General features: G+C 42.1%; 3 protein-coding genes across 7 annotated transcripts; 2 read left to right on the top strand and 1 right to left on the bottom strand.

The window, feature by feature from the left end:
* Window positions 1–95: 95 nt before the first annotated feature.
* On the top strand, window positions 96–2288 carry LOC117184495 (protein ALP1-like). Of its 3 annotated transcripts, XM_033382375.1 has the most exons (5): window positions 97–575; window positions 638–1037; window positions 1110–1212; window positions 1300–1770; window positions 1802–2288. In XM_033382375.1, exons 1-5 carry the CDS (start codon window positions 396–398, stop codon window positions 1830–1832), a joined length of 1185 nt encoding a protein of 394 aa, XP_033238266.1. In that variant the 5' UTR covers window positions 97–395; the 3' UTR covers window positions 1833–2288. The 3 variants fall into 3 exon arrangements, with proteins under 3 accessions (XP_033238265.1, XP_033238266.1, XP_033238264.1); XM_033382374.1 differs by having other exon boundaries at window positions 96–575; window positions 1306–2288; XM_033382373.1 differs by having other exon boundaries at window positions 1300–2288.
* An 821-nt stretch (window positions 2289–3109) lies between these two features.
* Window positions 3110–6006, top strand: LOC4815957 (probable ATP-dependent RNA helicase DDX10). Its single transcript, XM_001355265.4, has 2 exons — window positions 3110–3584; window positions 3655–6006. The coding sequence occupies exons 1-2, from the start codon at window positions 3222–3224 to the stop codon at window positions 5800–5802; spliced, it is 2511 nt and encodes an 836-aa protein (XP_001355301.2). The 5' UTR covers window positions 3110–3221; the 3' UTR covers window positions 5803–6006.
* Window positions 6007–9101: 3095 nt separating this feature from the next.
* LOC26534308 (protein ALP1-like) lies at window positions 9102–11973 on the bottom strand. Of its 3 annotated transcripts, none has more exons than XM_033382832.1 (4): window positions 10627–11973; window positions 10165–10564; window positions 9990–10092; window positions 9102–9896 (listed from the first exon to the last, which is right to left on the bottom strand). In XM_033382832.1, the coding sequence occupies exons 1-4, from the start codon at window positions 10804–10806 to the stop codon at window positions 9353–9355; spliced, it is 1227 nt and encodes a 408-aa protein (XP_033238723.1). In that variant the 5' UTR covers window positions 10807–11973; the 3' UTR covers window positions 9102–9352. The 3 variants fall into 3 exon arrangements, with proteins under 3 accessions (XP_033238723.1, XP_015040982.2, XP_033238722.1); XM_015185496.2 differs by having other exon boundaries at window positions 9102–9902; window positions 10627–11970; XM_033382831.1 differs by having other exon boundaries at window positions 9102–9902; window positions 10165–10561; window positions 10627–11970.
* Window positions 11974–13532: the final 1559 nt, after the last annotated feature.

Here is a 13532-nt window from a genome sequence, read left to right as displayed (position 1 = left end):
GTTTGCTATTTATATCAAAATTATCCTATGTACAAAAACTGGACTTTCGCCAAAACGCAATAACGCAACCCTAATGCAACAGCTGATGCTGAGACTTTATGCATTTTCGAGCACTACTACGTCAGGTTATCGATACTAAGTACAATATAAATCAAGGTGACCATTTCTGGTGGTTGTATATATATTTGGTATATTTTAAAACCCGAAAATGAGATTATAGGCTCTGCACACTGAGCCCATCCCGGGGGAATGGTTGGAATTTTTGACAGATGTGAAACTCCGATTCACACTGCCACCATCCACCATCCACCATCCACCATCCGTCAAAAACAGCTGATGCCAATAACAAGTTCATTAAATTTGCGCGGAAGATTTATTAATTCTTGGTTATTATAATGGATGATGAAAATATAGCAATTATTTCGGCTGTGGTTGCACAGCAAAATATTTTCTTGCACCAACTAATAATGTTGATTAATGATGATGACGATGATGACTTTAACTTTGACGAAGATGAGATGCTTGACTGGGTAACTGCCATAAAAATACAAAAGCCAGGAAGATTATGGTCGTTTGTGAGTACTTCTACTAACTTCAACCATAGTTTAACGTACAAGGACATATTTTATGGTTTTAGAAGCGGTTCGGGACATTTTGGGAGAAAGAGGTACCAGAAAACAACGAGACGTTTTTCAAAGAGAGTTTCCGAATGGAGAGGCCCTGCTTTGATATTTTAGTGAATCGGCTTGAAGTGCTGCGAAAGAAGGACACCAACTGCCGAGCTGCAATTCCTTTGGAAAAGCGCATCGCCATTGCGCTATACACTTTGGGCTCGTCCTCTGAGTACCGAACAGTTGGCAGGCTTTTCGGTGTAGCTCCAAACAGTGTGTGTAATATCCTGCACGAGTTTTGCAGAGCACTTATCCACGAGTTTTCGAAGGAGTACATGTCGCCCAATTACCTAACTTCCGACAAAATTGATGAGTGCGTAAAGGGATTCGAAGCAATTGGGTTTCCTCAGTGCCTAGGTGCAATTGGTAGGAAATCAATAAGAACTTCAGCAATATGTTTACATATAAATTGGTTTTTAAACTTCCTTTTTATTCTAGATGGATGCCACATCGAAATAAAACCACCAGCAGCTGAGGCAGTAGACCACCATAACTCTAAGGGCTGGTATTCCACAGTCTTGTTTGCCCTAGTGGATTATAGGTATGCAAATGCAAATATCTTGCACAAAAATATGTAGTTAGCAAGTTGGTTTAATGTCCTAAATTATTTAAATCCGATTCTTTTTAGATACAGATTTACATATGTAAATATCGGCTCTGCAGGAAGGTGCAATGACTCGATGATATACCAGAAGTCAAGCCTTGCAAAACATATCGAAGCATCGGCATTACTCCAAGAGAAAGCCAAGGAAATAAGCGGAGTAAACGTCCCTGTAATGCTTATCGGGGACTCGGCATTTAGGTTTTCTAAAAAGCTGATGAAACCTTACCCGTTTTCCACAGTCGCCTCTTTGGAACAGCGCACGTTTAACTACAACCTTTCCAAAGCTAGGCGAGTGGTGGAAAATGCATTTGGGCATTTAAAAGCCAGATTCCGAATAATCGGAAAAGGTCTTGGTAGCCACCACAAAAATAATAGCGCCATAATAATGAGCTGTTGTATTTTACACAATATATTAAATATGCACAACAGCGCGATTAATGAAAATTGGGAGCTTGCAACAAATGAGCAGCGCGAACAGCCCGATACCAGCAACAGTTCTGCTGACTTTAATCAGTCAGCAGAACAGATACGATCTGCAATCGCAAAATATTGTGTAGACCGTAATGAAAATTAAAAACTTATTTATTTTTATTTTTTAAAACTTCTAATAAGTCGTTCTGGAATTTTGTTTGGGTGCTGATCAAGTCCTGCACCATCTTCTCCTGCCTAACGTCGTGCTCCTCCTTCTTTCTGTGGTGGCCCTTTTGTTGCTCGAGACGCTCCTGGCCAGCCACGAAATGTCGGTCTTTTTCTTTTTCTTTGGCGGACGCCCAGACAAGGTGCTGGAGCTACAAGATCCGTCCAGGTCCATCTCAATAATATACGTCAGATGGTCGTCAGTGTGAATAGCCTATTAGACTGCGAAAGAGGCTGATGAAGTCTCGTTTTGGAGATATGTACTTCCTTCTGAGTACCAATAGTGTTGCGAAAATAGCTTAAAACGTTTCAAAATGGGTATTCATCTTTATACCCATCAATATTTATAAAACCATTAAAATCATTCTCAATCACCATTGTTCTGTTTTGGCTTTATTGTTTTTCAAAATATTCCCCCTGATGATCAATACACTTTTGCATTCTTTAGAAGCACTGCTCATAGCAGTTTTTCAATTCCTTGTGAGACACCTCCAAAACATGGTTTTTGAACTCTTGCTTCTACTGCTTCTTCGGCGCTCGTAAATCGTTGAGCACGCAGATTTTTTAAACCCGATACTCAAAATGAGTATTGGGGTATATTAGATTTGTGGTGAAAGTGAATGTGTGTAACGTCCAGAAGGAATCGTTTCCGACCCCATAAAGTATATATATTCTTGATCAGCATCAATAGCCGAGTCGATTGAGCCCTGTCTGTCTGTCTGTCTGTCCGTCTGTCCGTCCGTCCGTCTGTCCGTCCCCCTCAGCGCCTAGTGCTCAAAGACTATAAAAGCTAGAGCAACGATGTTTTGGATCCAGACTTCTGTGATATGTCACTGCTGACGAAAATCTGTGGCATCCACATTTTTAAAGATATGATAAAAGTAAAAACGCAGAATCGTAGAGGATGACTATATGTTCTGTTCTATATGAGCCATTTGAAAGATTTTTTTCGATGCAAAATTTAGTCTAAACTAACAATAGAAATGTGATTTTCCAATATAACTCAGAAGAAAATAAAGTTTTCTGATTTATTTTATAACATGTAGACTGAGTTGTGAAAAGTATTAGAAACTGTTTTGCTACTTTTGTATTAAAAATATATATTTTTTTGAGTGAGATTAGATTTAATGGTATTATATATTTGGAGATTGAAATGGTATATTTTCGGAATATACCTGAGTATTTATTATCGATAGTCCGCACTCACACTAATATATATACAAATTCATCGCAACTTGATTCCCGCGTGCAACCAGAACGTGTGTTTTGATTATAGGCGAACATTAAAGAGAATATATAATTTCCAAGGAATGCAACGACACAAACCCAAGAGGTCTGGAAAACCAAGGCCGCACCCCAAGCCGAACAATGGGCAACCAAGCCCCAGTAACAAGCAGAAGCGTCCCAGGCCAGAGTACAACAAGTCAAAACTGGCGGCCAACGATTTAGAAATCCGTGAGCTCCAGGAGAGATACAAAGAGATCGATGCACAGGCCATCAAGAAGTTCGCGCAGTTTCCACTCTCCAAAAAGACTCAAAAGGCCTTGGCCGAGGCCAAATTCGTAAATCCAACGCAAGTGCAACTAGAAAGCCTCGGACCAGCATTGCTGGGTAAGGATGTGCTAGGCGCCGCTGTCACCGGCAGTGGAAAGACCTTGGCATTCCTCATACCCGTAAGTGGCTGGAGATCTCAGACATACGGGAAATTTGACTTAGTTTTTCTATATCATTACCTCTATTTAGGTCTTGGAGCACCTGTTTATCCACAAATGGTCACGTACGGATGGAGTGGGCGCTATAATCATCTCGCCCACACGCGAGTTGGCCTACCAGATCTTCGAGACCCTTAAAAAGGTGGGCAAGCATCACGACTTTTCTGCCGGTCTGATAATAGGGGGCAAGAATCTGAAGTTTGAGAGAACACGAATGGACCAGTGCAACATACTGATCTGCACGCCCGGCCGTCTGCTTCAGCACATGGACGAGAATCCGTTGTTCAACACCAGCTCCATGGAGGTTCTGGTCCTTGACGAGGCGGATCGCTGCTTGGACATGGGCTTCCAAAAGACCCTTAATTCCATAATCGAGAACTTTCCTCCAGAACGGCAGACGCTGCTCTTCTCGGCAACGCAGACAAATACAGTTCAGGATTTGGCGAGACTCAATCTAAAAGATCCCGTCTATGTGGGATATGGTAGCCAGTCAGCAGCTTCCACCTCTTCGTCCGCATCGGCATCCACATCCATAAAGGAGGGTAGTCAGACGACTGCCGTTCTGGCAGTTCCGGAGCTGCTGCAGCAGAGCTATGTGGTGCTCAATCTGGAGGACAAAATCACCATGCTTTGGTCGTTCATCAAAAACCACTTGAAGCAGAAGATAATCGTGTTCGTGTCCAGCTGCAAGCAGGCCAAGTATCTCTATGAGATCTTCTGCAAACTGAGGCCGGGCTGCCCGCTGCTCGCCCTCTATGGCACCCTGCACCAGGATCGCCGCATCGCCATCTACGAAGACTTCTTGCGCAAGAGCCACGTGGTCATGTTCTCCACAGACGTGGCCTCGCGCGGCCTCGACTTCCCCGCCGTCAACTGGGTTGTCCAGCTGGACTGTCCCGAAGATGTCTCCCAGTACATCCATCGAGCGGGTCGCTCCGCCCGCAACAAAACCCGTGGCGAGTGCCTTCTGGTCCTGACTCCCAGCGAAGAAGATTACATGATCAGAGCGCTGAAGGAGCAGCTCAACCTCAACATTCACTGCGTCCAGATCGATCCAAAAAAGCTTTTTTCGCCGCGCGTCAAGATCGAGGCATTCTTGGCCCAGTTTCCCGAACTGCGGGCCACCGCTCAGCGTGCCTTCCTCTCATACCTTAAGTCCGTCTTCCTCATGCGTAACAAGCGTCTGTTCAATGTGTTCAGTCTGGACCTGGACGCCTACGCACAGTCGCTGGGCCTGGCGGTCACGCCGCGTGTCCCCTTCCTGGAGAAGTTCCTTTGGCGACAGAAACAGCTCCAGCAGCAGCAGAGTTCTGCAGAGGGACCTGCGGGCGCCAGTCAGAGCCCCAGTACCGCATTGCCTAAGATAACCAGACAGCAAACCTTTGGTGGGGAAGATAGCAGTAATGAAGATGATGATGACACCGACGATGATGACCTTATCAAGGTCAAGCGAAGGGATCACGATGTCGAGGGAGGACCCTTGGAGTTACAGTTGGACCACACCAAAGACGAGGGCGAGCCGGAGGAGCCGCTGGTGGTGCCCAAGCGCGAAAAGCTCGTTACTAAGGCGTCGCTGGCTAAAAAGGCGCTCAAGAAGAATTTGCAGGTTAACTCCAAGCTCAAGTTTGACGAAGAGGGCGAAACTGTGGCCGATGATCGCAGTCAGATGAAGGCGCTCAGTTCCAGACAGCAACGCCAGCAGAAGGATAAGAACAAGGACGACGATGGTGGAATAAACTTGGTGCTATCCAAAACCCTGCTCTCAGAGGAGGATCAGTACGATAAACTTCGCTTCCGTGAGCTGGTCAAGAAGCGTCACAAGCTACAGCGCGAGAAGTTGCGCAAGAAGGCGGAGGCTGCCCAAGAAACGAGCGATGACGAAGACGAAGAGGGCGTCAACGATCAGGAGGATGCCGACGCCAATAGTGACAGTGACAATTCTGTGGACCTTTCCTGGCTTCCCGATCCCGACAAAGTCTACAAAAAGGAGTCCAATCAGTACAACCAAAATGGAGATCCTCAATCGCAGCCTAAGCCAGAGCCCAGTTCCAGCTGCGATGATAATGAAGATGATGGTGAAGACTCGGATGACGAGCCCGCCTTCAAAAAGTCCAAGTTAACGAATAAGATGACGCTGATGGACACGGAGGCCATTGTAGCCAATCTTTTGGGTAGTTAAATGAAAAGTGGGTCTCGACTGTTTCAGTAAATTAACACAAACTATTGTTATTTCAGCCTATATTACGTAGGCTGCTATTTAAGTTTCTGGCCTAGCTACGCGGGCTGCTATTTATATTGGCAATTGCTATTGCTATCGGCAATACTAATGTCAATACATAAAATCTGACAACACCATAATAAACTTTGTCATTTTTTTAGCATATACTTACTGTTACTTCAGGTGTGCCACAGGGAAGTGAAGTGAATGACCTTTCTCAAGTTATAACATACTCTACTACACTAATGTATGCTGATGATGTTGAAATCTGTCTTTCTTACTCTGATTGGTATTTGCACACACGCCTTCAACTTGATCTAAGTGAACTACTATTGTGGTGTTCAACTAATCTTCTTTTTCTGAACCTATCCAAAAGCAAACTTATGACATATCACCGTCGTGCTCCTCATTTTGTCCTATATGTTCTAGGAAATCATGTCCTTGAGCGAATTTCGAGTTCAAATGACCTCGGAGTCCTTTTTGATCATAAGATGTGTTTTAACACCCATATAGCTGCAACTGTAAATAAAGCTAAGGGTGTTTTAGCGTTCATCAAGCGTTGGTCCAAGGAGTTTGACGACCCGTACGTTACGAAACAACTGTACATCTCGTTAGTACGTGCTATATTGGAGTATTGTTCTTGTGTGTGGAGCCCTCAGTGTAAAGAGCAGCAGGTTGTTATTGAATCCGTGCAAAAGCAATTTTTAATTTGTGCCCTTCGTAACTTTAACAGGGACTCGGGTAGAATCTTGCCACCCTACCGGTCTAGGCTAAATCTTATTGACCTGCCGTCGTTGCACCATCGCAGGTCTAATTATGCTGATCATGAACCTTTTAGGGTTTTATGCCATAATTATAACTCCCTCTGCCAAACCCTATCCCCTGAACTGTCTCTTAAACTAATTGCATGCAATATTTATAATCACTTAAATTTAGCTAACTTTTAACTTATCTTTTTCCGCCTTTAGTAACTAAGTACCATTATTAACAGATAATTTGTTAATTTAATAAATAAATAATACATACATACATTTTTTTGTACAATTGGTTTTTGTTTTGTTTACAATAAGTTAAAAAAATGAATTTGGCAAAACAATGGAAATTTCTTGAAAGGGTTTTCGTTGGATTATTTTTCACAACTTTCGACGTGGATTACAAGAATGTGTCGATGAACTTAGTTCTTGGTATGTCGAGAAAGCACCATCAAAAAGGACAGTTTTTCGCTGGTTTGCAGAGTTTAATCGTGGTCGTAGTTTAGTCGATGCCGAGTACCGTGAAGGTCTTCCAAAATCAGTTGTTGTGCCACGAAACACCGATGGTGTGCGTGAACTGATAGTACAAGATCGACATGTGACATATCGTAAGATAGAGGCATTCCTGCACATTAGTTCCACTTTAATATATTCCATCTTCCATGAACACCTAGTTTAAAAAAGGTTTGTTCTCGTTGGATACCCCATAACTTATCAATCGCTAAAAAAGGCCTGCTCGCCTGTTTTTGGGAAGAATGGGTCATGTGGCCGTTGTTTCGCTAGAGGAACGTAGGACTGTCAATTCTGAGTGGTACACGACCATTTTTTTGCCGGAGGTCTTCGGAGAAATTCGCAAAGCCAAGTGCCGAACAGGAATCATTCTCCATCAAGACAATACGAGCTCTCACACATCTCTACAAACTCATTAGCCCTTCAGTCCTGACTTGGAACCCAATTGCTATTCCCTCACATCAAACAAAAACGAGGGGGAACGTTGTGAGTTGCTGCGGAGACCGCAGCTCTACATTTATACCCGATACATAGTCAGTATGGCTCTCCTCCGGCAGACGCCGCTTATATTAAACGACACGACAAAGAGTGCGTGCGAGAGAGACAGAAAATCAGTCTGAGCGTGACGTCGGGCGCTGCGTAGCCAGTGCAAATTGATTTGTTCCCTTTGGCTATAAAAATGATCTGATCTGATCCAGATACAGCTATCTGATAGATATGGTGGTTATCTATGATTCTGCGTTTTTAGTTTTCTCGAATGTGCAATATTGTGGATGCAACAGATTTTCGTCCTTTGTGGGGGCGGAAGCGGGTGGGGCGAAATTCTGAGATATACCTTTTATAGTGAGATCTAACAGAAGTGCGGATACTAAATTTGGGTACTCTAGCCTTAATAGTCTCTGAGATTTGTGGATGCCCCAGATTTTCGTCCTTTGCGGGGGCGGAAGGGGGTATGGCGAAATTTGGACACGAAACGGTCAAGGTCCGATATCACAGGAGTGTGGATACCAAATTTGGTTGCTCTGGCTCTTATAGGTTCTGAGATCCTTGAACTCATATTTTGCAATTGGCAAAACCGACCATGAAACCTGTGTGTTAGAGAGAGACAGAGCGAGAAAGAATGAAATTGTTTTCTTGATTCTGGCTATAATAATTATACGATCTGGTTGAGATCTTACATTCTAGAACATATAGTCATCCTCTACGATTCTGCGTTTTTGCTTTTATCGTATCTTTAAAAATGTGGATGCCACAGATTTTCGTCGTTCGTGAGGGCGGAAGTGGGCGGGCCGAAGTTTTGAAATATTTTTGTAGCAGTGACATATCACAGAAGTCTGGATCCAAAACATCGTTGCTCTAGCTTTTATAGTCTTTGAGCACTAGGCGCTGAGGGGGACGGACATACGGACGGACGGACGGACGGACAGACGGACAGACAGGGCTCAATCGACTCGGCTATTGATGCTGATCAAGAATATATATACTTTATGGGGTCGGAAACGATTCCTTCTGGACGTTACACACACTTTCACCACAAATCTAATATACCCCAATACTCATTTTGAGTATCGGGTATAAAAAAACTGCGTGCTCAACGATTTACGAGCGCCGAAGAAACAGTAGAAGCAAGAGTTCAAAAACCATGTTTTGGAGGTGTCTCACAAGGAATTGAAAAACTGCTATGAGCAGTGCTTCTAAAGAATGCAAAAGTGTATTGATCATCAGGGGGAATATTTTGAAAAACAATAAAGCCATTTTCATTTAAAAGTTTTGGTTCTTAATTGCTATTCCCGAAATATAAATAGCAGCCCTCGTATAAAAAAAGAACAATGGTGATTGAGAATGATTTTAATGGTTTTATAAATATTGATGGGTATAAAGATGAACACCCATTTTGAAACGTTTTAAGCTATTTTCGCAACACTATTGGCACTCAGAACGAGACTTCATCAGCCTCTTTCGCAGTCTAATAGGCTATTCACACTGACGACCATCTGACGGATATTATTGAGATGGACCTGGACGGATCTTGTAGCTCCAGCACCTTGTCTGGGCGTCCGCCAAAGAAAAAGAAAAAGACCGACATTTCGTGGCTGGCCAGGAGCGTCTCGAGCAACAAAAGGGCCACCACAGAAAGAAGGAGGAGCACGACGTTAGGCAGGAGAAGATGGTGCAGGACTTGATCAGCACCCAAACAAAATTCCAGAACGACTTATTAGAAGTTTTAAAAAATAAAAATAAATAAGTTTTTAATTTTCATTACGGTCTACACAATATTTTGCGATTGCAGATCGTATCTGTTCTGCTGACTGATTAAAGTCAGCAGAACTGTTGCTGGTATCGGGCTGTTCGCGCTGATCATTTGTTGCAAGCTCCCAATTTTCATTAATCGCGCTGTTGTGCATATTTAATATATTGTGTAAAATACAACAGCTCATTATTATGGCGCTATTATTTTTGTGGTGGCTACCAAGACCTTTTCCGATTATTCGGAATCTGGCTTTTAAATGCCCAAATGCATTTTCCACCACTCGCCTAGCTTTGGAAAGGTTGTAGTTAAACGTGCGCTGTTCCAAAGAGGCGACTGGGGAAAACGGGTAAGGTTTCATCAGCTTTTTAGAAAACCTAAATGCCGAGTCCCCGATAAGCATTACAGGGACGTTTACTCCGCTTATTTCCTTGGCTTTCTCTTGGAGTAATGCCGATGCTTCGATATGTTTTGCAAGGCTTGACTTCTGGTATATCATCGAGTCATTGCACCTTCCTGCAGAGCCGATATTTACATATGTAAATCTGTATCTAAAAAGAATCGGATTTAAATAATTTAGGACATTAAACCAACTTGCTAACTACATATTTTTGTGCAAGATATTTGCATTTGCATACCTATAATCCACTAGGGCAAACAAGACTGTGGAATACCAGCCCTTAGAGTTATGGTGGTCTACTGCCTCAGCTGCTGGTGGTTTTATTTCGATGTGGCATCCATCTAGAATAAAAAGGAAGTTTAAAAACCAATTTATATGTAAACATATTGCTGAAGTTCTTATTGATTTCCTACCAATTGCACCTAGGCACTGAGGAAACCCAATTGCCTCGAATCCCTTTACGCACTCATCAATTTTGTCGGAAGTTAGGTAATTGGGCGACATGTACTCCTTCGAAAACTCGTGGATAAGTGCTCTGCAAAACTCGTGCAGGATATTACACACACTGTTTGGAGCTACACCGAAAAGCCTGCCAACTGTTCGGTACTCAGAAGACGAGCCCAAAGTGTATAGCGCAATGGCGATGCGCTTTTCCAAAGGAATTGCAGCTCGGCAGTTGGTGTCCTTCTTTCGCAGCACTTCAAGCCGATTCACTAAAATATCAAAGCAGGGCCTCTCCATTCGGAAACTCTCTTTGAAAAACGCCTCGTTGTTTTCTGGTACCTCTTTCTCCCAAAATGTCCCGATCCGCTTCTAAAACCATAAAATATGTCCTTGTACGTTAAACTATGGTTGAAGTTAGTAGAAGTACTCACAAACGACCATAATCTTCCTGGCTTTTGTATTTTTATGGCAGTTACCCAGTCAAGCATCTCATCTTCGTCAAAGTTAAAGTCATCATCGTCATCATCATTAATCAACATTATTAGTTGGTGCAAGAAAATATTTTGCTGTGCAACCACAGCCGAAATAATTGCTATATTTTCATCATCCATTATAATAACCAAGAATTAATAAATCTTCCGCGCAAATTTAATGAACTTGTTATTGGCATCAGCTGTTTTTGACGGATGGTGGATGGTGGCAGTGTGAATCGGAGTTTCACATCTGTCAAAAAATCCCACCATTCCCCCGGGATGGGCTCAGTGTGCAGAGCCTATAAAAAAGTTGACTTTTTTTTTATAGCTGGACACAAAAGGGTCCCAATAGATAGGAGGCCGCCTCGATTCGATATTTTGGAATGTGGTAGTAAAGTTCAGTCCGTATTTGGAGGTTCCCTTTCCTTAATTCTCCAAGAACTACCGGACAAAAAACAGTTTTTTACCACGTCAAATTGATCTTCCAAAGTTGATTTGAAATGGCTCGTTACGAAAACTGTTGTGGCATTTGGTTCGCTTTAATTTTTTTCGGGCTTAAATTCACATATTCATGATTCGTAGATGTCATATACAGCTTTTGAAGCGTCACGATCGTCATATATGATAATTTTCTTAGACCAATCGACACGAGCCTCTTTTTGACCGTTTTGGTAATTGTGTGGGATGATGGACGTAATTTTAATGTCTAAGGATGCCTCAATCTTACCGTACGGTGACATAACGATCTTGCCAAAATATTTCTCGTACAACCACTGATGGACGAATTTAGCGGAATTCGTCCTGCAACGAGGGACGTTTACAATTGAATTCGTTTTACCAGGTTTTCACATTAGCAGTTCATAAGTTCTTCAATTAAATTTAAACTAAGCTGATCTAAGCATTCTTGACTTATGAATCCCCATCAAATATGGTCGAAAATCATCAGCGCGACCGTAGAAGAAAAAGTTATATGTAAGGTTATCCCAGATAATATCAAACTTGTTTGTGCAAATGACCATTGTGCCTAAATAGGCCAGCAAATTAAACAGCAGCCCTCGTACAATGCTCTGTCAATATATCATATGATATTAGAACATTAGAACTAGATTGTGGTACTCTAGCAGATCCGAAACGTCTGATGATGGCTATGGCCCATGAATCTCTCCAAACGTTTCAAAGTTTGGGCTTCATTCTTTGGATTCCCACTGGATGGATCATTAGATCGGCAAAATGCAAGTGCAAATGGAGTACACCAGTTAATTTATGAAATCCAGAATTAGAATATTCAATAATTTGACTTGTGAATAATCCCGCTTTGACTGCGACAGTAATATCACAGCTGTAATTGTATATTCTGGATTATAGAACACGTATATATGCACATAGTACATATATACAGAAAATATGCATGGGAGTCGAAAAGTACACCATTTTGATGTCTAACGAACCGAATGCATTCGGTTGTGTAGAAAAGCACAGGTTGTACGGGTGGGATCCGCCAGCAGCATAGGAAGCGTTGGCCTGAGGAGTACTTAACTCTGTGGCCCACACCACAGCCCCCGATCAAAGTTAACGACGTCGTCTGTATTAAGGTCGAAAGTTTGCAGTTTTACACACTACACGTAGTTTACCACTACGCTCTCTAACTTTTTACACTAAAACATCGAACAATGAAACCGTAAAATAAAATCTAACAGCGGAGAAATCTTTCTCGTAAATGTGGAGTCAGAGTTGCCGCCGTCAGAGATGGCAGCGCCCAACATTTTGGTGACCCCGACGTCATCTTTTTTCCTTTGGAACCTTTTTCGTAGTGTGAGTCCCAATGCATATTTTGTATGATCTAATTATGTGTCCATTCAGAAGAGATGCGACTGCAGCTGCCAAGGCAGCGCCCTGTGCCCTCATCTTAAATATTAAGATCGCAAAATCCCTTAAATAAAAACTCTTACTCCGAATGCTTCACAAATATTTGGAAAATGCCCACAAATTTATTCATATTTCGTTTCGTTTGATTTCATTTTATGATTTTTCTTTCCTTTTTTCTCCTCTCATGCTATTGTGGATCTTTCACCTCTGCAGGGCCCCAGGATCAGTGGTAGCACAAGCATATATATGTACGGATATAGTGGATATGTGTGCTACCTAACTCATCAGCTGGGATTCCCAGGTGGGGAGGGCCCGGGAGACGAGTTGTGTTGTGTGTGGTGGATTTGGGAAGTGATCGACGTCTGTGGAACATGGCATGTGGCTGGTTTATGGTTTATGCGGGGGGAGCGGACGCGGACGGGAACGGGTAATGACAGAGGATAGTGGAGAGGAGTATCGTGTGGTTTTGCTTAGCATGGGCGTGGCATAAAATTTGCTTTTAAAAATATCATTACACATCACGTCAATTACAATTTTTTTTTGTTTCTTTTGTTTTACGTTTTTTTTTAGTTTTGGTTTTAAGACATATTTTTGCTTGGTTTTTTGTTTTGTTTCGTTTTTTTTTTTTAGCGTATATAAATAAATGCATACACATATATACGTTAATACATAGACGGTATATATATGTACGTGTACAAATAATGCAATAGACACACATCTATACAAATTATACTATATAATGGTTAATTGTTTATTCCTCTTCATCCTCTGACGTCTCTTCTCCTCCTCTCTCTGTTTTTGGCAACAGATTTCATCTCGTTTTCCATTTCTTCCATTTTTTGAGCCTTTTCCTTTGCTTTGTTTCCACTTCTTCTCTCTCGTTTTTTTGTTTTGTTTTGTTTTTTTGTTTAAGTTTGAGGTCCGTTCAGACACAAGATACAATACACACGTATATATAATTACATATTTAAGTTTTTCGTTTTATATAAAAAAATTAA

Source organism: Drosophila pseudoobscura, chromosome X, assembly GCF_009870125.1.
Source record: "Drosophila pseudoobscura strain MV-25-SWS-2005 chromosome X, UCI_Dpse_MV25, whole genome shotgun sequence".
NCBI lineage: Eukaryota > Metazoa > Arthropoda > Insecta > Diptera > Drosophilidae > Drosophila > Drosophila pseudoobscura.
This window is presented reverse-complemented; position numbering and strand designations above follow the sequence as displayed.